The sequence below is a fragment of the Eleutherodactylus coqui genome, chromosome 2 (genome assembly GCF_035609145.1).
Source record: "Eleutherodactylus coqui strain aEleCoq1 chromosome 2, aEleCoq1.hap1, whole genome shotgun sequence".
Taxonomy (NCBI): domain Eukaryota; kingdom Metazoa; phylum Chordata; class Amphibia; order Anura; family Eleutherodactylidae; genus Eleutherodactylus; species Eleutherodactylus coqui.
The window spans coordinates 200286566-200312519 of NC_089838.1; the positions used below are offsets into that span (position 1 = coordinate 200286566).

At 42.4% G+C, this 25954-nt stretch overlaps 1 protein-coding gene across 1 annotated transcript in view; it reads right to left on the reverse strand.

The window, feature by feature from the left end:
- The window catches only part of SND1 (staphylococcal nuclease and tudor domain containing 1), a 572988-nt gene that overhangs the window by 433219 nt on the left and 113815 nt on the right, over nucleotides 1-25954 (reverse strand). Inside the window, exon 11 of the mRNA XM_066592191.1 lies at nucleotides 5055-5147. Within this exon, the coding sequence (XP_066448288.1) occupies nucleotides 5055-5147 (93 nt within the window). The remainder of the gene's footprint in view (nucleotides 1-5054; nucleotides 5148-25954) is intronic.

Genomic DNA, 25954 nt, shown 5'->3' on the forward strand with positions numbered 1-25954 from the left:
ATAGAGCTCTAGCACGCGTGATCTGCGTTAAAATGCCACATTTTTTTTCCCTGCACGAGAAATCCGCAAATCCCTTAAAATACCATCCGCGGCTATTTAATTAACCACTGATGGTCAATGCATTCCTATGGGATGCGGATTTGCGTTTTTTTTTTCACCCGCATGCGCAATGTGCACACCAGAATCAGGAGAGCACAGTGTGCTTGCTTCCTATGAGCCTCATAAGCACTGTCTATATTCATATCCCTATCAAATAGTAAGATCTTTAGTCTGGGCCCCTGTATCTGTAGGATCTATCAGTACTTCTCCCCATAATACATACATGTATATTACCATGTTTAATGAGTGCCTGATTCCTTTACCAGTGTATGTATATTGTAACATGCACTGCATCTCATCCACCATCTAGGAGGATATTACAATTTCTGTATCTTGAGGAGTCCCCTTACTGGCAAAAAAAACAGTTACCTCAATATATTCTCACACCATAAATTGTAATAATAGATATGATATCAGCCCCTATAAAGTAGTAAATCACATTTGAAAAATAAGGGCTACAGGTCATTGCTCTCATACTATAACCAACAGTGATTTATAATCTATAGGATCCAATGAACCAATTTTAGTCCCTGCTGTGTATTATTAACTGCAATCCCTTATGATGGACAGCTATATCCTCCCCATACACTGTGGGTTATAATACTAGTTGTCACACCAGCCCACTGGTGGAGGAACACTATATGAAGGGTGACACATAGGAGTCATCACTCTAGTTGTTATTTCTTGTAATAAAGGTTTAAAATCACTTTTGTATGGAATTTTGAAGTACAGGCAGTTCTGTAAATATGAAGCTAACCCACACCTAGCTACCATAAGGCGTTCAACCGCACCCTTCTGTAGGACATCCAAATAGTATTTTTGGGCACAACGAATAGATACCACACATACATTACTGCAAAAATTGCATTCTTTATTTAGGTGATATGGATATAATGAATAGATACAAGACCCCATTGCATACAATGCCTCGACCATCATCAAAGTGTCGCCAGCCCATGCTGCCCCTGCACAGGAGTTAATATAGAGGGAACTAAACTGCATACATCAGCTCTCTGTACCAGCCCAGCAATGAAAGTCCAGAGCCGCGGACCATAGCCGATCTACTATTGATGGCCAATCCTGAAGGCAGACCTTTAATCATTTAAAATTGGACAACCCATTTAGGCCTTCAAAAGACTCACCTCCCAGCTGGGTAAACAAACCATGGGTACAATGATAAGGGCACTCATTCCACATGTTACTGAAGGGGAGGTCTCCCTTCTTAATCATTGATTACTCTGTTGGGATGCTAGAGGGGCCTGTAGAGCCCCCGAGGGTCGTTTTAGTATAGGGCTACACAGAAACTTTGGCTGCGTGACCAAATACAGCTGTGAAGCTCCAGAATCTTCTAATCTCAATGAAGTCAATGTGGGCTTTACTGAGACTCGCAAGGAGATGCAACCACAATGGGAAGACTGCAAAGATCCAACTTTACTGAACTTAGTGAACTGTGGTCGCACTTACTGGTGAGTCACAACACAACCCACATTGACATCAATAAGAAAAGGACGTCACAGGGATACACCGTGATCTTTGGATGCATGAACAGTGTCACCGCGTTACTCTAGTCTTATTTTTACATACTGCAAAGGTTCACATACTTTTCCCACTCAGAGACATGTTCTATTGAGTCATTTTCCTCAATAAATAAGTGACCCAGTCTAATATTTTTGACACATTTCCTTAATTTGGTTCTTTTTACCTACTTTGAAGACGTGCATGAAAATCTGATGTAGTTTTAGGTCAAATATAAGCAGTAATATGGAAAATTTTGAAGGGTTCACAGACTTAAAGGGGTTGTCCCGCGCCGAAACGGGTTTTTTTTTTTCAAACCCCCCCCCCGTTCGGCGCGAGACAACCCCGATGCAGGGACGTAAAAAAAAAAACGCTCAGCGCTTACCTTAATCCCCGCGCTCCGGTGACTTCTATACTTACCGGTGAAGATGGCCGCCGGGATCCTCTTCCTCCGTGGACCGCAGCTCTTCTGTGTGGTCCATTGCCGATTCCAGCCTCCTGATTGGCTGGAATTGGCACGTGATGGGGCGGAGCTACACGGAGCTACACGGAGCCCCATTGAAGAAAGCAGAAGACCCGGACTGCGCAAGCGCGTCTAATTTGGCCATTAGACCATTTTAGACGGCGAAAATTAGGCGGGCTCCATGGAGACGAGGACGCCAGCAGCGGAGCAGGTAAGTGAAAAACTTTTTATAACTTCTGTATGGCTCATAATTAATGCACAATGTACATTACAAAGTGCATTATTATGGCCATACAGAAGTGTATAGACCCACTTGCTGCCGCGGGACAACCCCTTTAAGCAAAGCTGTATAGCCAACCTATACAAGTAAAATCTGAGCAAATTGTTTTTCTCTAAACAATCCTATTTTAAACTTTGCAATCAACTGAGGAAATTGTTAGTCTATATGGTGAGGCAGTATTGTGGGTCAAAGGCAACTTGAAGTCTCAGGACACCTACAGGCTTTATTCTCAGAGGCTTGTCAGATTTTTTATGACTATTATGGGTCCTTGTAGAAACCAAATAAGTATATTTGAGGCAGATAATATACAATAGTTTGCAGACGTAATGTTCCTGGACTTAGTAGATGCCCTGCAGGCATATATGTATGAAATTAGGCTTGCCAATAAGAATATGGCTAGGGAGATCCAGGACCTGTCAGGCATCCTATTGACACCTATACTAAATATGATTATCTTGTCTCCCATTTGCATAATATCTCTCAACAGGCCTAATCCACATTAAGCAATCTGTATTGTGCTATTTACAGGCTGGTAAGAATTCCTTAAAATGTGGCACCTACTATCCCATATAGCTGGTTAACCCATTAAGGACCAGGCGCTATAAATATATGGTGCTTCGTCCTGGGCGGGCACTCTGCTTTCAGACACAGCCAAAGACTTGGAGAGGATGATATAAGCGGTTTATAATCGCTTATTCCTCCTCTTTCGCAGACTACATAGCGCCCAATAGTGCCATGTAGTGAATAGAGGAAACTGTATTGCAGTTTGTCCCATTGGACCCAGTGATATTGTGACTGCTGGCGACCCCAGCATGGTAGAGCTTCTGGGTCTTAGAAGACCTCGGCTCAGCTCTGCCAATGATTAAAGACTCACTAAGGGGATGTTTTCCCCTGTAACTGGGACTCCTATGAAAGCATCAGTTACAGTGGAAAACTGTGAAATAAGAAAGAAAATTACATTATGAACGTCTCCCAGACATCTTCTATGACATCCGGAGGGACATAGATGTTATAAATATACAGTTACAAAGGGAAGTTTAAAAAAAATTACAGTTCAGTTTCAGTCACGCAAATTTGTTGCACATTTGCACAACCCAAAACAAAAAACCTTACGCCCACATTTTTTGCCCTTTGGGGTGTGTTTTTTCATGTAGTCAAAAAGAACACCGACAGGCTCATTGAAATGGTGTGCAAATCCACAGTGTATGTGTAGGTTTCCTGAGTATTTACTGTGTATTTGTGCCCACCCACGTCCATGCAGACGTGGGTCACTCATCTCGTCGGTGATGCATGAATGATCCTGTCGAGGCGGAGTCCGCCGCTGACCCTAAATTTGGTGGCAGAACGGGCCTCGCATTCTTCCCTATTAGGGATGTCTGGACTGCTGCTGTTAGGAGTACTCTGTAGTCAGAGCAGTCTACGATTTCGCTCCTACAGCGTTTCTCCACGTAGCCTTCCTACGCAGGTAAAAGCATCATCTGGGAGAAAAAGCATTTTATCAGATGGAATTAGCAGCATGCTCTGACCCTTCTGTTTGCAGGAGACCGTGAAACGGTATACACTAATACGGATTTCAATGCTTAGCACTTGCCCTCCCGACTCGAGGGTTCCACAAAGGGACGAGCGAGACTCCTGTCCGTGGGTACTTTGGCTGTTATGCCACGTTTTATGATGCTTGGTTAGAGTCACGTGGTGGGAGGGTGGGATCGTTTCTCAGGCCCCTTTATGCTCAGTCTCTAAGCATCCCTAGGCAAGCTGTTTCCCCCAATGATAGACAAGAAAACTAGATTTCTGTGAAGAACTTACCATAAAATCTTTCTCGTCTTGTTCATTGGGGGACACAGCACCCACCCAATAGGGGTTCTTTTTTTGGTTTTCGTATCATGCTTTGCCTTCTTTCCCTAGTCAAGGTGACACTTATTTTCCACCTTTGTTTATGGTCTCACTGGCGCCCTTATAAGTTATTTTAAGCACTACCATTTCGTAACAAGCCCCACAGGGGCGCTCTTACTTACAAAATTATTAGCTGAGTACCTGCAGAGGGTATATAGCAAGCAGGAGGAGCCAACTGGTTTGTCTGCTTAATGTCCGCCTCTCATCAGCAGTTACTATATACCCAAGGTGAAAGCTGTGTCCCCCAATAAACATGACGAGAAAGATTTTACATTAAGTTCTTTACAAAAATCTATTAGATTTTTTTTTTAAATGCAGGATGCAAGTCATGTAAAGTATTTTTCAGCACTTTTCTCTGTAGTCTGTTTCTTATTTGTCGGTTTTTGCTGATTTTAGCTCCATTGCGGAAGCAGGATCTCCTGTTTCCCCATCTCCCACTCAGAAGCAGCAGTATGAAGGACATTATACAGCAGTGCCAAACAGTGTAGTAGCACTAGGGGGGATAGCTAAGAAAAGAAAAACACACTACTTAGGAGCTTGAGCAGCATCTGTGTGTGTCTCTTCTTCTGTTTCCCTCTTCCTCCCCTAGATGGTACTATACTCTGTCAGTCTACAGATTTTTTCCAGTGACTGATCAGTGCAGGAAGAAGAAGATATGGCTGTTAAGGGAAGAAAGAGGCATTTCTTTGTAATAAGACCGATTACCAACTTGTTTTTTTACCTGCACTTGTACTACTGATTTATGGATAAAAAAAAGAGGTAAAATAAAAGTTACTCTTTAAACCCAATTGAGACAAATCTTACCTTTTTTCCAATTAGCTTCTTACGCAGAAATTCTCTTGCTTCAAACATATATGGAATGTCATAGAGAGGACGGAGCTTCTTATTCTTATCAGGCTGGGGAATAAAGAATGATAAGCAAATTAATGTATGCAAAACATTACACAAAATATTTAAAAAACTAGGCATTACCTTACACATTAGATGTATATCAGGCAAACCAGACGATTAAGGTGTATGGGGAGCCTCTAAGGACTAAAGATGGCTTTTGAGCGATCACTTTGCAAAAAATATGCCTATCAGTACCAATTAGTAGCGTGTGAGCCGCTCGGGAGCTGCTTTTAGATAACAGACCACCCCCTATCCGCCGAATAAATTCCCTTTGTTCTGTCACGGGAATGATAGCTGAGACATTATCATCAGCACTTCCCGGGCAGAACATAGCATGCAGTCAGTCTTATCAGCTCTTCTGCCGAACGATGGATTTCATGCCAAACTGAAAATCATCGTTACACCCAACTATTTAACGCTCAAAAGATGGCTTTTGAGCAAATTTTAAGCGATAATCATTGTGTGTAAAAGGGCCTTAAGACACTTCCCTGATGGCAGATTTTTGGGGAGAAAAGAAGCAGGCAGTTTAGTTCAACTGCCCAAAACTTTAGTTCTTGGAGAGTTAAGTTGCTAGAGAGCTCCAACAATAGTTTTCACCCCTTTCTCCTTCAGAAAACATGCACACTCAACCGAATGTGCTTGTAAATACAAGTGTCAAGGAAGATAGCTAATGACTAGATAAGTATTTGGCCACCAACAGCTATCTACGATGAATGAGCAAGCCTAAAGAAGGACACAAGCTCACTTTAGGCCAGTGGTGGCAAACCTATAGCACGCATGCCAGAGGCGGCACGCAGAGCCCTCCCTGCTGGCACGCGTCACCGTCGGCCGCTCACCATGATGGTGAATACCAGCAGGGGCCGTGGCTGCTATATGGGCTGATCACGATGCACACTGATGTCAGTGTGCAGCCGGGATCCTCCTTCCCCCTCCCCCGACGTCTCTTTCTTGGTTCCACGAGTGCAGGGGGAGGTGTTCTCCGGCAGCACACTGACATCAGTGTGCACCTGCGATCAGTGCTGCTGGAGGGCGCGCAAAGCAGAGGAGGAGCAGCGCTACCAGGAGGAGGGGTAAGTATGTGGGACTCGGGGGTGGAATGGGGGGGGCGCTGTTGGATGTCACTGTTACACCGGGGTAGCTGTGGTGGGGTCACTGTGATACTGGAGGCCGCTGTTCAGGGGCAGGGTGGGGAGGGTGTCACTGTGATACTGGAGGCTGCTGTGTGTGTGGGGGGGAGGGTGTCACTGTGATACTGGGGGCTGCTGTGTGTGGTGTGCGTCACTGTGATACTGGGGGCCGCTGTGGGGGAAGGGGGGTTGGTCACGGTGATACTGGGGCCCGCTTTTTGGATGCAAAAATGCTGCAGAATTTTCCACTGAAATTTCCGCTGGAGGAGCTTCTGCAGTATTTCCGAGTCCAAAAAGCAGTCAAAATCTGCACGCTGTGCATTTTGAAGCGGCTCTGTCCTTTTTAGAACAACGAGGGCAAAATCATACGTTGTGCTAAGCCCCATCCCCTGACGTGTTGGCACTTTGCAGTAAATAAGTGGGTTTTGGGTTGCAGTTTGGGCACTCGGTCTCTAAAAGGGTGGCAATCGCTGCTTTAGGCAAATACCACTAAATGTAAAAACTGTAAAAATGTATAAATGAGCACATTTACAAGGGATTTGATACGGCAAGTTAGCGCGAATCCCTTAGGCCGCCTGCACACGAGTGGGTTGGACCCCCGTAGTGGAGTCCGACCCGATGCCTGGCCAGTGACCCCAGCTTACCTCTCTGCTTTACCACCAATTTTCTCCTCTGCAGCGAATGTGCCGGGCCGGAGCTCCAGCGTACATGCGCAGTACAGAGGACGCTGCTGCGCCGCTGTGGTGATGACGCGGCTGCTTCGACCATTCTGCAATGATGATTGTAAAATGACCGCTGGACAAACGGCTTCCATTGATTTCAATTGAAGCACACTGTGCGTAGCCCAGAAAAAGAAAAAAAAAAAACATGCTGCGATTTCTCCCCTGTGAGTGAAAAAAAAAAAATCGCTATCGATTTCCACTTGTGGGCAGGAAATCCATATTCTCATAGCATTCTATGGGCTGGATTTGCTGCAGAATCCGGAAGCAGGCTCCCGCTCAAGACTTGGCAATGCAAATCCACCTGTGTGCAGGAGGCCTTACTTGTTGGAGTCGCTTGGTTTTTAGCTCACCTAAACACCAAGCAACTAATCGGCCCATGTAAACAAGAGGGATACAAAAGATATCCAGCTCACTGCCTGTCTCGAATTCAGTATTCATCTACAGAGAATGCGTTATATTTTTAGAATATCTTTGTTATATATATTGCAGGTTATTCATGCATTTTTTGAGTCCAAAACCAGGTGAGGATAATAAAAGCAGAGAATGGAAAAAACGATGGATACCACTTTTTTCTTCTTTTGGATCCACTTCAAAAACTGTAATTAAAAAACCTGAACAAGAACTACACGCATTAACCGCTCTTAAAAGACAAGCAGTCCAGAGCCTACCGACATTAAACACTTGGTTAATTGACTAATTTTGGACCCTTTATCATATTGTTTTCTGCACACAGGTGTTGCGTTTCTCCAGGGACCCAAATACAAAAATTTATCAGAAACCACCTCTTCTAACCCATGAGCAAAATTGACAATTCACAGCAGACAATTCAGTATTAAAAGCACCCCACCTTCGCTATTAAAATTCTGCACATAATTTAAAAAAAACCAAAAACTTAAAGAAACAGCAGGCAATTGGATATCGTACCCTCAACTCCCAACTAGTTAAAGAGGTATTAATTCACACTACCAATGACAACTGATTGTACCGGGTTTTCTGTTGCTTGCCAGGAACCCAGAAATGGTGATTATAATAAGTAAGCCTTATATTTTGGTCCCTGTGCCAGCTGAGGTTATGCCCTGGAAGAAGGCAGGGCTAAAAGGAGAAACTCAAGACGGGAGACTGAGGCACCGTTCCTAAAAGGACGTGATTTTTATTTATTTATTTTTAAAACCGCAGTTTTTGATGCAGTTTCTTGAACCAAAGCCAGAAATGCACTCAAAATGATAGGGAAATATAAGGGCTATAATCACTTCTGGCTTTCGCTCAAAAAACTGCCACAAAAACCGATTGGTTTGGTGGTTTTGCAAATCTTACTTTGCAGGGCTACACTAGAGAGGAGTCTAATGAAGCTCATGCATATTCATATATGCACGCTCCCCGCCCTTCTCCTCCCTCCAGATACTGACTGGCAGGTTCTTCTGTGTTACTGCCTATAAAGAGGAACCTGTCAATAGGTCTCTGTGCTCCACTAGTAGTCCATAGCATTGTGCACACATGGTATACAAGCTAATTACTGTAGAAGTACACAAAAGCACATCATTGTTGCTATTGTCGTAGGGGAGTATCCGATCACTAGCCAGGAAACAGATTTACAGCTCGCTTGACTTCTTCATATGTTAGTACTCTCTTCCGCCCAATATTGGGAAATATGAAATTGTATACATTTTTCATATTCCTTACCAGTTCTGGGGTCGGGAAGACATCGCCAATGAAAACAAGACATGATTACATATTCCCTATTAATAAATTCCACTTAAGTCCCCCCTAGGTTATGATCATACCCTGTGCAGCACAGTCCCCTGGAAATAATATGTGTACTAGCCCTATTAGTACCACTTTTTTTAGTTTTAGGACCATATGTTAAACTGAAAAGGAAACTTGAATCTTACATTTTTCTGAACAAAGGGGATAGAAATGGTTAATGTACCGTGCTCCGTTTCATACATTTATGTCACAACACCCAGGGCTCATCTCTCAATATCTCTTGTTACCTAGTAATGCTAGAGTAACATTTGGAAGGCATTTCTCATGAGCTCCGGCACACGGCAACCTCTCAGCCATCAGTATGATTAATAAACAAAACCAGCAACATCTTTAAGGAAAAAAAGCCTGTAGGACATTTCTTATTCAGTGAAAACAAACAGTTTGAAACAGAGCAAGAAGATACCATTACATCACAGAAAGAGCATTACAAAGCTGGCTCGGAGCCATTAACACAGGAAGGACGCGATCCGCATCCCACAGAATGCAAGGCAAGAGCTCCATCCAACTTCTGCATGTTCCCTCCTATACCGCTCCCGCTTCACTTTGTCTCTGACAGAGCTCAATTTGCAGGCCAGTTCTAGTGCCAAAACAGGGGTTTTTTTTAAACTGCAGATGAGACATGTCTTTCTTCACAAAGGATTATACAAGAAAATCAATTAATGCTAAATAGCTTGTATTTTCCACACTGTACTGAAGGGGGGAAAAATAACAGATGATTCAACTTTGTCATTTTTGGAGGGTGAGAAAGGGGGCGACTCGTGGACATAACAAGGGAGGCTTTTTTTTTCTACTTAAAAAAAACAAACAAGTAACCGAACATAACTGCACAATACATGTGCGATATATATGGTGCCGTCAGGAGAAACAGGCTTCGGTTCACTGTAATCTTATTCATTTAGCCAGCGTGAGAATGCTCTCAAAGCTGTTCCTCTGCACTGACGAGTCTACCTCCGTTGTAGCCTTTATCCGGCGCACCAATGAAACCTCCGACTAAAATGGGCATAAAGTGTGCAAAAGTTACATTCGCCTCGGTGAACTTATAATAAAGGGGATTTTGCACATTCTACGGGGTATTTCTACATCAATTCTTGCGTAGATGTAATCATCGCCCTTTATAAAATCCTTTCCAATCATAAAAGCAAAGGAAAATTCAACATACAGCGCAACTGCAAAATACTGGAAGGCTATGGGACACCTTTGCAGTGAAGTGGTCTACTTTATTGTTTACATGCATCCTAAATGCACAGTTAGGCTTGGCTCATAAGACTGTAAATCGTGGGTGTCCACGTATTATCTTGTTGTGTATACGGGCGTAATACGTGCCAAGAAAAATCATCCTACGATTGTTTTTGTGCGTGTATTTAGCACAATTTGTGTAAGCAACAGCATGGCCACCTATGGCAGATTGGTGCAGTGTAGTCCACGGGCGGAATACACTGTACCAACAGTGTCGTGTGAGCCTAGCCTTAAGCAAATGCGTAAATAGGCATCACTAAAAATTTCATATTGTACCATTATTTATATTTTAAAAAAAACAAAAAACACAGTACTGTGCAAACGTTTCAGGCTCAGGCAGGTGTGAGAAAAATGCAGCAAGGTAAGAATGCTTTACAAAATAGAACTGTTAGTTTATTTTTGTCAATTAACAAAATGCAAAGAACAATAAAGAAATCTAAATCAAATTGATATTTGACAAACACCCTTTGCCTTCAAAACAGCATCAGTTCTTTTAGGTACACTTGCACAAACTCAGGGGTTTTGTAGGATTATAGTCAGGTTTATGATTAACTAATTATATCAAACAGTCGATAAGAATTTTCTTTTTTAGGTTAAAATACAGTCATTGACTGAAACAGCTGTGTAGGAGGCTTAAAACTGAGCGAACAGCTAAACTCTGCTACAAAAGGTGAGGTTGTGGAAGACAGTTTAAGGTCACAGATCATACGCCATGGCAAGACTCAGTGCAACAATAAGACACAAGGTAGTTACCAAAGCATCAGCAAGGTCTCTCCCAGCGAATATTTCAAAGCAGACCGGGGTGTCAAGGTGTCCTGTTCATGCTATTTTGAAGCAGCACAAAGAAACGGGCAACACTGACCATAGATGCAGTGGTCATCCTTGCATGCCTTTTAAATCAGAAGATGTGTAGCAGTGAGCTGGTTCATCAGTCAGAACTGACAGAATCCAGTTGAATACCCCAGTCATATGTACCCGAAAACAATGCTAAAAATTATAGTTCACCATGCAGGAAATGAGCCGTAACGTTTTTTCTTTAAGTTTTTTTTTTTTTTTTTGGGGGGGGGGGGGGGTGTTTACAGTAGTAAAACATTAGAAGTCTATAAACAAACATAGTACTGTCGCAATGGTACTGATCCACAGAATAAAGTTAACAGTAACTTATGAATGCTGCGAAATTGGCAGAAATGCTTTTTCCATTTCAGCCCAGTTAAAATTAAAAAAACTTTTTGAAATACATTATTATACAGTACCATTAGAAAATGTGACGCATGCTACAAAAATATGCCCTTATATGACTAGGTTGATGGAAAAATAAAATATATATTTTTAAAAAGTTATAGTTCATAAAAGGAAAGGATAAAAAAAATATATAAATAAAAACCTAAAAAATGTCTTGTGGCTAAAGGGATTTTTGTGCAAAACTAACATTAAGCCACGTGTTTACAAGTAAATAACACATACGACATATTTACCTGAAAATGCTAGCATGCCTTTTCAGGGTGATCCACCAGTTGGGGTTTATGGCATCATTAGCCTGAACAGGGGGATACTGAAAGGAACTGAAGTGGTTGTAAAGACCCACAGAGCCCCAGACTGGCATGGCAGACTAGTGGTGCCACGTGTATTCTTCAGTCATTCTGCTTGGAATGACTCTACAGCTGCAGCGGAATACAAAGCTGCACAGGGTTCATGCAGAGCTCCAAGTAAATATACATGTTTATGTGACGACTAGACAAAGGAAAAAACAGATGTACAAGGCTTTATATTTGGATTTAAATGCTTCTATATAGGATGGTAAATAAGTCATTTTGTGAATTATGACAATCACACAAAATATGTAAATTACCAGTTTGCAGTTATACCAGCAATTCTTTTAAGATGAGAAGCATTTACTGGGACCCAGCAGCTCTACCCAAACCTAGTGACCGTGTGACTAGAGATGAGCGAATACCCAAATGCTCGGGTCCTCGTTATTAGAGTCAAGCTTTTCGTACAATTCGAGAGCTCTATTCGAGTAACGAACCCCATTGACTTCAATGGGAGACTCGAGCATTTTTGTTTGGGATCTGCCGGTTGCCGAGCGTCTGTCTGTCTGTCTCTCTCCTCCGCCAAGCCAGCCACAAACTACTGTTGACGTGCGCAGCGGGGAGGGGTCAAAACAGGCAAGTCACAGCAGGGAGGCGCCAAAACAGGCGCGGGGTCGAACACAATGTGATGCTCGCTCGAGTAGCGAGCACCATCAAGTATGCTAATACTGCCGGGAATTTGTCAGCGTTGACAGACTATCTATTTTTGGTGATGGGGATTGGAATCCACGCCTCCAGTAAGAGATTGCTCTAGTTGGTTCAGGAGCGCTGGTTCAGCCAATCAGAGCCGGCACTCAATGCACCAATCACAGCCATTCATCAGTCATTCAACACGTGTGAAGGAGGCCTAAGGCCGCTTTCACGCGGTCGAGAAAATCGTGCTAGATTTGTGTGTTCTTTTGAAAGGGGCCATACAAATGAATGATGTTTTACCGCATTGCGGTGCAGGAAACCAATCACGGCACGTCCTATCTTTGGGCATGCCCTCGCATCCCCCATTGTTCTCAATGGGGCCGTGGCAGCACCACACCACGAGCGAGGTGCACGCGAGTGCGATGTCTCTCTATTAAAAACAATCCACTGCTGCGGAGGAAGTGATTCGAGGTGGTTTTGATATAAAAATACCTTGCATCTACAGGGAAATCGCATGTTAGCGAGCACGATATTGGGCTGTGATCGATGGCCCGATTTTGCACTTGCCCGTTTGAAGTTAGCGCAAGGTTACTTGCCTGTCATTTATATAGAGCATGTGTGGCTCTCTAATATGGAAGCAGTATGTATTCTGTTGTATGTATTCAGTTTGCTGTTATGTTGAGGGACCCAATATTCCCTAGAAGCAATGATCGTAGAGAAGACATCCAATGATGCATGCTACAAAATATTTTTATTTTCAGATTTACATAGAATACAACCGCAAAATCCTCTGTATTACAGGGAGTCGCCAGAGGGAAAAAATATTCCAAAAGAGTAGACAGCGTTAAAGTAACTCCTACTCACTTAACCGATGTCCTGGGAGCTCCGATCCACTCCAGCCTGTCTAATTCCATCTGGCGCAATTATGAGCGTCTTAAGTATAAATGACCACTGCAGCCAATCAGCAGTCTCAGTATTACCAAGGCACTACCCTTTGTTATTTTAACATAGTCCACGCTTCTAGAATATTCCCTCCACTTGACAACCCACTTTAAAATCAGAGGCATTCAAAGGCATCATACAAACCTCTGGAGTTGTCATCAATCAGAAAAAGCATGTGTCATTTTTTTATTTTAATTTTTAAACATAGGGGTGAACGTGAAAAGTCTGCTGCTGGAGGCCTTCACAATGTAATACATCATAGTCTTCCGTCTGAGGCACATGTTGGGAAGTTTTCTTGATATATACTGCTGGTTGAAGGTTCATAACATGATGTGAGCAGAGCCTTTAAATATGTACATGTAGCTTCAGATAAACTTTACAGAATAATCTGTTGTGATGCAATACCACCATTTCTGGCCATTATAGGACAAGCATTGTGTGCCTTTTAGCAGTTTTCCCCTCTGCACATTCTAATTGTGAGTTTTCCCTGTGTTCGTTGGTGGAGACATGCTGCCATGATGTTTTCCATACACTACACTACAGCTAAATTAAAAGTTGCCCAGGGGTAACAGAAAAACCCATGGTTACGTTCTCTTATTAATACGTAACCTTTATTGCCATAAGTTAAAACAACTGTTACACTAATGGTCCATTTACACGCAGATGGTCACTCAAAATTTGTCAGAAATTGACAGTTTTGAGCGATCATTTTGCATTAGATGCTAATGGGCTAATTAGCCCTTTAGTAGCTAACTAGCTTCATTTGCATATATTTAGAGAACAGTGGGTGGTCTGTTCTCGTAACACGTCGCTTTTGTTCTGCCATGGACTGCTGGCTGCATACAATGCTGTCAGCCCTGCCCGCAGAGAACACAGCATGCCGTCCCTCCTATCAAGGACAACGGATTTTATGCCGAGCTGAACTCTGTGATGGACAAAGAGTGCACGGCAAGTACACGATGGGCACACATTTACACGCAACGGCTATCGCTCAAAATTTTGAGTGATAATCGTTGCGCGCAAATCAGTCCTAAGTCCTAGGGGTTGAGAGCAGCTCAGTGAATTAATTGTATGAACTTATTAGTACTAGTCTAGGAAATACAGTGTCAGTTCATCATAAGGGCGGTTTCACACGGGCGTAAGCACAAAAACACACACTTTTACGTGTGTTTTTGCACGTTTTACTGTACTAGTTGCGCAGACAGGAGCATTTCACATAGGCGCAGGACACAGTCGCGCCCCAATTTAAAAGATTAATTAGTTCCACATGCGTTTTTTTTACCGCAAAATTGTGCAGTATAATGTGCAATTACACAGGTTCTGGGTACACATTTGCGCACCCCCATAGACTTTTATTGGGGCCTTAGGTGCGCAAATCCACGTTAAAATAAGCACTCTGCTGTTTTTTGTGGTCACGCAAAAATGAAAGAAAGAAAATAAAGGAAAAAAGAGGCAGTCATTGCATCACAACATGCGTGAGATACGCGGTTATATGCAGGCATACGCAATATTTAAATAAAAAAAATAAAAAAAACTGTGACCGCAGCTCCACACACTGATAAAACACTGCATTTTACACATACACTCAACCTTAAAATGCACTTAAAATTATAGTAGCGTGGAATAGTAGCAATGTCCTGGACTTTCTATCCTCCTTCAAGGATGATATGTGTCTTACGAAGGGCAAGGTCCAAAACATTGCTGCATTTATTTTACATTTTGAAAACCTGGTCACTAGAGATGAGCGAGCATACTCGATAAGGCAAACTACTCGAGCGAGTAGTGCCTTATTTTAGTACCTGTCCGCTCGTCTCTAAAGATTCGGCTGCTGGTGGGGGCGGGGGAGAGCGGGGAGGAATGGAGGGGAGATCTCTCTCTCCCTCTCTTCCCCCCACTCACTGCCGCAACTCACCTCTCACCGGCAGCCGAATCTGTAGAGACGAGCGGACAGGTACTAATATAAGGCACTACTCGCTCGAGTACTTTTCCTTATCAAGTATGCTCGCTCATCTCTACTGGTGACACACATAAAACTAATTGAAGTAGATTCCAAGTGTGAGGTGCATCTCTTCTATGATATTGTTCAAGGTTAGTGAAGAAATGAATTTTGACATAACCCAACCATTTGGACTTTATAATTGAGTGCAGCCATTGGCTACAACAGCTTCTTCCACTCAGCTGCTCCATCGCCATCCCACTCTCTATAGACTTCTTCATGTAATTCGGTCTATCAGTGAGCAGTTAATGTAGTATTTGTCACAACAACAAATTTTAGCAGTTTTCTAAATGGGTGAGTGAAACGTTTAGAAAGGGAAGAAGTCTGATAAGTGGAGAAAAGAAAGCATTTCAAAGCTTATATTCACATCTAATATTGCTTGATGCCGTTTGTTTAGATTTTAGCGATCATTTAACCACATACAGGTTTCAAAATAGCATTTCAATTAAAAAAAATATTTAAAAAATTTAAAAAACCTAATGCGGTGTAGAGTCTGCATTAGGTAGTTAAAGGGGTTGTCTCATGAAAGCAAGTGGGTCTATACACTTCTGTATGGCCATATTAATGCACTTTGTAATATACATCGTGCATTAAATATGAGCCATACAGAAGTTATTCACTTACCTGCTCCGTTGCTAGCGTTCCCGTCGCCATGGATCCGTCTAATTTCGCTTTCTTCTGGCGTTTTTAGACACGCTTGCGCTGTGCGGTCTTCTTCCTGGTGAATGCGGCCGCTCGTGCCGGAGAGCTGGTCATCGTAGCTCCGCCCCGCCACATGTGCCGATTCCAGCCAATCAGGAGGCTGGAATCGGCAATGGACCGCAAAGAGCCCACGGTGCACCATGGGAAAGGACCCGCGGTGCATCGTGGGTGAAGATCCCGGCGGCCATCTTGGTGAAGGAAGAAGTAGGAAGAAGGAAGACGTCGCAGAGCGGGGATTCGGGTAAGTAATATGTATCTTTTTATTATTTTTTTTAACACATCCATTGGGGTTGTCCTGCGCCGAACGGGGGGCCTATGGAAAAAAAACAAACCCGTTTTGGCGCAAGACAACCCCTTTAAGATAACTACGCACTGCTCTGATTATAATTGCTGTTGCCATCTTCGAAGGGAGACAAGGAAGCCCAGAACCAGTGGCTCAGAGGGGCAGCAGTCGGTACTAGACTCTCCCGCTCCCTCTCGTTTGTCTACAGACCACATTTTATACACTGGATGGTCGCTTTAATGCACACAGAGCCTTTGTTTCTCTAGAGTAACTTTTACTTTTAAAAGACGCCATAGATTTCCATGTTCTACGGTTTTTTTCCTCCAGATTTGAACCCATCTTGTTTAAGTTGCAAGCATCCTTTATTGAGGGAGTACATGATTTTAATCAAAAAAGCAGATGGCACACTGCATTTATCAAGTAGTTCTAACCCTTTTGACATTGCTCCATTTAGCTTACATTAATGCTAGGAATGACTGCACCTCCTACTATTAATAGAAGACAGCTTGTCAAGGAGAGAGGCTGGTGAGCTGCAATCTCATGAAGAGCCTGGCAGGGCAGAGAGGTGATCTTGTTTTCTGGAATCATTCTGATACTGCTAATCTATACAGATATTAAACTGACAGGCTGCTGACTGACACACTTTGATAAACTACTTATATGAAGGGACATTCAGAAGGAATATCCCATCTCTCATACATATGAAAGCAAGTAAAACAGTCGCTTGTTACTTCTTGCAGTTGAACGTCGTAGAGATAACTAGACTGACAAACTGCTTCTTGCCGAGAACGGCTGATAGGTGGCAGCCTCCGGTCTCCCTCTGAAAAACGACAAGTTGTCAAAGATCTTCCCTTTTCCTGCCTCCTATATAGATGTTACATTTATGTACCGTGCTGAACAGTAGAAAAAAAAGAGACCTCTTCATAAGTAACACAGGACTATGGGCTATGAAACTATCCACTTCCAAAATGCATTGAGCCTGTAATGAAAACTGAGTTGGAAATACCCAATTCCTAGTGGTACAAAATTATTTTTTTAGGTCCTTCGAGACTGAGTGACACTGAAGCTTTGCTCTTACCCTATATGTGAGCATCCACACTCATTCCATATCCCTTTGCTCCCATATAAGATATATACTGCAGGCGGTCATTGGACCTGTCATTCTGGAGTTGGCCGCTGGCCAAAGGGATTTAATAGGTGAAGATCCTACTATTTGAGATATACATTTAGCTCTACTGGATCATAGTGTGCTGCCATATAGTGCCACACACACCAGGTGGGTAATCGCAGCTGTCTAAGTGTTCTCGATTATCTACTGTCCATTTCCACAAAGGAAAATTTTTAATGATCTTTCAAAGCAGGGAAAGTAAGTAGGTTGCTCAGCTGAAAAGCTAGAGATATAACCAGTAGAAAGAGGGAGATTGTGATCCTGCTATATAAAGTTCAGGCCATTTGGAATACAGTGTTCGGTTCTGGAGACCAGACCTATAAAGGGGCAGGTTACAAAAATGGTTGAAGGTCTGAAGAACAAAACTTATCAGGAAAGACTTAAAGAACCTAATTTGTATTGTGTGAAGGAAAAAAATGAGAGGGGAGGGGGATATAACAAACCTTTATATATGTTAAAAGGTATAGATAATGTTCAGAAGGGAAGAAGTGTTTTTATTAAAAAGCCAAACACTAGAGCAAGAGGCACAATCTGAGATTAGTTGGGGGGGGGGGGGGGGGGAAATCAGAAGCAAACTCAGAAAATTCTTTAAGTTTTTCTTTTTGTTTTTTTAGAGAAAAACTAGATGCTGGAAACAAACTGTTAGCAGACATGGTTGAAAAGCAATAATGAATGAATTCAAGCTGCCTGGGATAAGCATAAATCTATCCAAAGAGATAAAAAGGAAATAGAAGAGCAAACTACGCAGACCATGTGGTCTTTTCCTGATGTCAATTTTCTAGGTCTCTATGGCCCTCTGCACACTGGTGGAAGTTACGTGGTGGGATTTCCCGCAGAATTTCCGCCCGTACCGCCTGCATAGGAGTACATCACAAAACACAATCCTATGCACACAGCTGCGATTTGTTCGCATGAAACCACGCACGGAAAACAAATTGCGGCATGTTGGCTACCACTAAAGTCAATGGTGGCCATCCAACCTGTGGCCCATCCGCAATTGACATTGCAGATAGGCCGTGGATACCCAGTAACATCACCTAGCAACGGTGCAGGAAAAACAAAGAATTTAAAAAAAAACAAAAACACAGCACTGCGCATGACCGACGATGAGCTGCCGTAGTCATCTGCAATACAGGAGAAAGCAGGGTTGCCGGCTGTGGTCAGAGCCGGATTCCGCTGCGGGTTCCTGCATGCAGAATCCGACCCAGTCATGTGCAGCCAGCCTAAGGCCTCATGCCCACGGATGGAATGGGAATTTACGCCGTGGGAATCCCACGGGCATAAACAAAGTCCCCGCTGGCAACTGCGGAAAAATACGCTTTTTCGCAGTCTCCATTAATACTATATTAACGGAGACCTTCCTCCAAGGAAAAACACGGTAAAATAGAACATGCCACAATTTTTTTCCTGCGGCGTAAATCTGCGGCAATAGAGCCTAATAGCTGCGTTATTCCACTGCGGATTTACGCCGTGGGAATGCTACATAAATCTAACCATGGGCATTAGCCCTAAAGCAGTAGGGGCTTTAAATGTGCACAATGCAATTTAGTGCCTACTGTAGACGAAAACGACCATTCTGTATAACTGAGCTGAGCACCAGTGACACTTGTAACTTTAAAATTGGACACTGAAAAGCAGTGCAGGTCAACAAGACGGTCATTCAACAGAATTTAACTAAATTTATATATAGTGTAGAATTAATGCAGCTCCATAAAACATACAAGCTGATCTGCTGGCCCAACAGATTTTGCAGTAGACACGATCTGACTTTTGTAATAATGATACTCTGTGCTCTGTTTATTCATCTGCATGAAATTGTGTCGAGGCAGATACAGCAATAGTAAACAGATACATATTGTTATGTATGAGCACAACGATAGAAAGCAGTTAAATGACTTATATTGCCTCTTGCAATAGCATATGTAGTGCATGAGACAGAATATTCACTGCACAGCTAGCATAATTCTATCTTCAGAGGTCACTGGAGACCTCGGGAATACAGCTTATGACAAAGTGTACATAGACTGCCTAAGGGACACACGTTGCCCTAGATGTCCACACATCAGAGCGTGACTGACAGCTCCAGACAAATTAAAAAGGGGGTTGTGAGGAGGGGTGATTGTCCTCCAAGCAACTCTTTCTTCTCAGCCACGTGGGAAGGTGTTAACCATATGTCCACAGCACATCCAATCTGTCTTCTATCTGTTCTGCGTTTCGGGATTTGATGCTACAATAAGGCATTCTGTACACATTGGCCCCTGGATCTTGCTCTGCTGGGACAATATTGGGTCTTGTAGTCTTAAACATTACTGATTCACACTAAATTGGGTGAAGTAAATGCATAGTAGAGGGATTTCCTATTTAAGTTTAAAGCCACAAAACTAACATGAGGGCATTTTGTAGAAAGGTGGAGTCATTTAGATATGGAAGGCAGTCCGTTCACTAGGCAATTCCATCAAAAGGCCCCAATCTGATACTCTTGCTTAGCTAAAGGTGTCCACATACATTCAAGTTGTTTGAACCTGCCAGCAGCACCATCCAACTGCCTAATGCATATGAAGGTGTCCTGAGGGGGAGAGAAAGTAGTAGAAACAGTAAATGATACACTGAGCAAGGAGTCAGAATGCTAAGAAAACCCAAGAGTAGAGTCCTTAAGGCCAATTGAGTGTCACATACTGAGGAGGAATGATGATCTATGGTGCCAAATGCTGCAGAGAAAGCCAGAAGAATTAATAGAGAATAGTTGTTGTTACAGTTGTCAGGAGATCATATGACACTTTAGTAAGGGCAGCTTCTGTAGAATTTAGAGAGATTCTGTCACTGTTTTGGGAATATCATATTCCAGAAGAGTTCACCAGTCTGCTCCAAACTGTTAGAATGAGAAGTTTGTATGCAAATGTATTTGAGTCTGACTTCATCTTAGTCCTTCTCAGTACACTTCTGCTTTAGGGCTTCTACCCACTAACATTTTTGGTTTTTTTTTTGCCATATCGCTGCATTTTTTTCAATGGGACTTTCTAATGTTAAAATTGCATTGCACAAAAATCCAAGGTTTGTGCTTTTGCGATTTTTGTGCGATGCAATTTTAACATTAGAAAGTCCAATTGAAAAAAACGCAGCATGCTCCATTTTAGTGCAGATTCCGTGCAGATCAGCCACATTGCTATCACATTGCTCTCATATTGCTATCAATAGGTGCGGATAGCCGCATGAAAAAAATATCATTTAAAGCAAATCTGCGCGGAATTTGCTGCAGAAATCTGCGCGGATTGTATTTTCTAGTGGACATGAGGCCTAAATCCTCCATTTTTATCAATTTTAGTCTTAATGCAGGTAGCTGGGCTAGAGGAAAAGCAATGCCTGGAGAGGACTTATTTTGGTATTGAACAAATGTTGAGAGTGAATTAGAGGAGGCACAAGAGGGAAGGGGTTCAAGCTGCTGGAAGATTGGGGAGCTTATTTGCTGTGGAATCCGGTTACCTTTTTTTTCTTTGAAATAAGTGGCCTGGACTTCAACACAGGTGTGATAGGAAGTGCATTTTAGCCCTTTTCAATCCAATTTGTATCCTGGTTTTCCTAGGGGGCTTACTCTTTTTCTGCCATTATACAAACGCACTATCTGCTGGCTAAAGTCAGTACTGCATGAGGTGACACGAAGGATAGGCTCCGGCATCAGAGAGGCTAGCAATATACAGTAAGAGAACCCCAACAGATTTCTTTCAACCTCGGAGCTGTACAGCCTTAAATCATAATGTCTTAAGACGTCAGACAGTGGATTGGAAAGGGATAGAGCTCTAAAAGGAATGAAAATCATCAGAGGCATTTTAGATTATTAGATATTAAGGAGAATTGTGAAATAGGCTTAATTGGCATGGTGAACGACAGAGTTTTAAACATGAACTTTTTCAGGGATTTTCTCTATAGACGTCTGGGGCACCTGGAACACCGCTGAAGGAAAAGAGTTTGAGGCATGAGCCAGGCTTTCACATGGTCTACTTCCAGAGGTTTGGAGTGCTGCTTTGTCCAGGTCACTTTTTAGAGTATCATTATGTTTAGCAGCATGAATATGACAAGAGAGTGAAGAGAATGGGGATAGTGGTGACTGTAGAGAAAGTCTATAAGTTGCAGAGTATTAATGAGCTGTAGATTTCGATTTGTACAATAAGTAGTGACCTTAGAGGAGAAATCTGCATAAAAAAGGAGGTTCTGGTCAGTGTGAAAAAGAAGAGCTTTAATAAAAAAAAAAAATTATAAAAAAGGTCAGACTGAAAAGAGCCAGAAGACCCCCAGATTAACGAGTACATTGCAGTCAGGAAGATCGGGTTGTTAATGGAAATGTTTAAGTCCCCCATAATGGAGTTTCACAAGAAGGGAAATAGGGAAGACAGGCAAAGCAACTTGTGCGGTGTGCCGTGGGGAACGCAGACAATATCATTCACAGGGAGAATGGATGGAAGAGGCAATGTTTTTCATGCAGGAATAGATTATGTTTACTATGCATTTTTAGCTTGTGTAAACTAAAAGGGACAACAAAATTAAAGTATCTCAACATTCCCACACAAGACGCAGAAGGTGAAGGAGGTGAACAGTTTGACTTTACTGGAGGTAATTGGGCTGTCAAGCTATGTTTTCAATGTCAATAGTGATAATTCTGCTACCTGTTTTCCTGAAAATAAGACATACCCTGAAAATAAGGGTAGTAGATCACCAAGGGTGAATGCCCACGGACATATTTCTACCGCGTCTCCCACGCTTAAATTCCGCAGCTATTAGGTTGTATTGAACCTAATAGCTTTCTGCCTGCCAATGCTCACATGCAGAATGATACCGCGGATTTCTGCAGTAGGAAATAAATCACCGCATCTTCTATTTGCCGCAGATTTACGCTGCGGATTTATGCCGCGGAAGGTCTCTATTAATATAGCATTAATGTAGACAGCATAAATCCACAATCACCAGCATGCACTTTTTTGTTTTTAATCGCGGTACAGCGGCGGCATAAATTCATGGGCATATATCCCACGACGCTCGCGGGCATGAGGCCCAAAGGTATATATAGATATCATCGAGGGATGTACCCTGCTTGCTTTATCCCTACTAATGGCTCAGTAATGACAACATCTGAAAAGAAGTGGATGTCTGACCTGTCCCTGAGGGAGGAAATTGTTTATAACTATAATAAGGTCTTAGGACCTATAGAGAAAAAAATGTTTAAAAGGCAAAAAGAATTTGGCAGCAGCTGTCAAACCTCATCTCTGTTCATTCCAGCCCATCCGGCTGCAAGCTTCAGGAACAAATAATGCAAGAACAAGTTCAAAGTGGGTGCTGCTGTGCACAGAGCTGTCAATGGTCATACAGTATATGCTCTGTGGACAAGGATAAAACAAGCCTGCCACACACACAAAATTTACAATTTAACCTATAAAGGTCATGTGCAATGGAGACTACTGTTAAAAGGTCATTTTACATATGGTTACTGCAGACTCAAGAAGTAAAGCCACATTCATATTTGTGTCAGAGACCCTGTTCGGAACCTCCGGCACACAATCAGCAGTAAACCCTGTACGAAATAATCTGCACCACTTTGTCCGGGAAATTGCTGCAGGGCATAATGGAAGCCGGACTGTCCCTACTGCATTCTGTGGAGTACATACAGCTCTGTTTGATTCATCATTGGACTGATCCACTTGGGCAGTGGCTGTTTTCCTGCTTCCATAAGAGGCGCAGAAAAAAGGAAATGCTTAATGTCTTGACACTTGAGATAGCTTAGGTCTGCAAAGTTGCAACTAAATTGGCCATAAGATTTCTGGAACAATGTACTTTAGAGAGACAAAACCCAAGTGGAGATTTTTGAGATAATGCGTAGCGTCACATTTGGTGAAAACTTAACAGCGTATCAGCACAAACATTTCATACCCACTGTCAAGTACGATGCTGAGCAGGTGATTATTTGGGCTTGTTTTGTAGCCCCAGGACCTATGCACCTTACAGACATGGAGTTAAAGTCTATCATGAACTCCACTGCATACCAAAGTATTCTAGAGTTAAATGTGAGGCATCAATCCAAAAGCTGAAGCTTTGCCAAAACTGGGTCATGCAACAGAACAATACAAGCACACCAGCAGATCTACATCACAATGGCTTAGAAAGAAAAGAATGAAGGTGTTGCAATGGCCCAAAGTCCAGAGCTCAGCGTAACTGAAATGCTGTGGCCAGACCTTAGGAGAGCTGTGCATAAATGAATGGCCACAAAGCTCAATGAGCTGAAGCTACGTTGTAAAGAAGAGCGAGCCAGAATTCCTCCAGAACGATGTGAGAGACCGACTCATACAGATAACTATTACTTCAAGTTATTTGTGCTAAAGGTGGTCCTACAAGCTAATGTTTCATGGGGTGTACTCAAAGTGTACCCCGAGTTTACATTGCATTTTCTAAACTATAACAGGTTCTCCTTAGCCTCTCAATTTGCTGCCATTTGCACCCAATTTCATGTTTATAAATTCTGATTTTAAGAGTAAACTTTACATTTTTAATTTTTTTTCTCTTAAAATAGGCTTCTACATTTCTGCATGACATACTCTGTGTGCACTTTAAGCCACAAGGGTATAATGCTGGTATGCATTAATAGATATATACAAGAGGCAGGTCTGTGGGGATACATATCAGATCACAGGGGGAGTCCAACGACTAGGACACCCAGCAATCAGGAGAAAGTAGGTCCCAAGTGCTCTGAAATGAATGGAGTGGTGCTCACGCATGCGCACAACTGCCCCATTCTTTTCTATGGGACTGCCAGAGACAGCCGAGCAGCCTTTCAGCAGCCATTACACACCAAACACTTTAGCTGTATATTACTAGAGATGGACCTCACATCACAAACAGGGAGTGTTATTGGATACCTACAGTGTCTTAAAATTAATGTAACATAGTTGTGTTAACAGTGCCAAGAATGTAACCTTTCAAAAACAGGCCCATTTCAGGTATATAACATCCCTTCAGAAACAGAACTACATACAAGCCGCTTCTCTGAACAAGTTTGTGGCAAATTTAAGCCACAAAGGGTATAAAGAAAAAACTAAATTATGCAGTTGTCTATCTGCAGCTCTCATTTCAGCTGTAACTGCCAGGATGTGACCAACACCGGCTTCACAATGTAGACGGTTGACATAGGACAGTTTCTTTATCAAAGTGCTGCCCCACGTGCAGTTTGTTTTTTTTAGCCAAAACTAAAAGTTTATTTTAAAAAAATGAAATGGGGGGTGGAATGTTAGGGGGCAGTAGTTATCTTCTTTTATGGTAGGCCTGGTTGCTTTAGCAAATATCCCAGTTGTGGTGCAGCTCAGTGCGACTTCCTAATGAATTAAGTGCTTACTATTTGTTCACTGTTAATGGCTGCACAGTTTAAAGGCCTATGTAAAAGGATCTTGAAGCTGTATAATGATTGTGATTACTGAGCAGTGAGGTAAGGCCCTTTCAGACCCAACGATTTTCGCTAAAAGTCATCTTTTGAGCGATAATCGTTGTGTGTAACTGCGCTGACATTGTGCAGTTTTCATTAAGCCGTCGCTGATCTTTTAGCATGCTGAAAGATCAGTTATCAGGAATTCACAGCGGGATACAGTTGATACTATTGTTTCAGATGTATCCCGCTCCCTGATGACAGGCAGGGTATGAAAAACAGAGCGGTCCAGCTGTGTTCTCCATACCCCACACGGAGCGCTCGGCTGTATAAAGGCTGGTTTAGACAACGATTATCGCTCAAAATATCTTTTTTTGAGCAATAATCGTTGTGTTCTTCTGCAGCGCAAGGTGATCGCTTAAACGTTGAACGATCACCTTGCACTCCAAGGTGGAGGATGCAGAAGACAAGCAGGGTGACCCCGCTTGTCTTCTGCATCCAGCTGTTCCCAGCTCACAGCGCCCGGCTATTATACAGCTGAGCACTCCGAGCGGGGTATGGAGAACAGAGCTGGACCGCTCTGTTCTTTTTTCAAAACTCTTTTTTATTACAATTCTTTCTTTCATAATCAAAAACAAAACATAGCAACTCACATTACGACACAAGAAAAAAAAATTGCATAGTTAAATCACATTAACATCTTTGACACATGTATATGAGTAATTGAATCGCAATGTTTAACAATTATATATACTGCACATTAGCTTTAATTGTCAACATAGAACAAATAAAATAAATCAACAAACATTTAACAGTGGACTTTAAGAGTACAGCTTTGTGTTTCTTAGTTTTTCCTTTTTATTTATTTAGTATATGCTATGGCGTATCAATATACAAAAATTTCTGTTTTTTGCCTGAGAATATTGTCTTCTCATCTCCTATATGATTTAATAACATTGCTTTATGTTATTTTTAATCTTCCTAATCTATCCGCTCCTGCCTGAGTGTGATACCAGAATGTGTTACTAAATGGGCGCATGCATTCTAAGATCTCATCCGGGTCCATGAATCTTTCTATGAAAACCCGCCATTTCCTAAAAAATTTTGATGCTTGGGATTCTGCCCGTTTTTCAGTCTCCAGTCTCTCCATTTTTAGAAGGTGTTTTAGTTGCTGCAGTATATCTGGTACTCCCGGGGGACTGGCCTGCAACCATTTTGCTAACATGCTCCTCTTGCCTATTATGAGAATAGT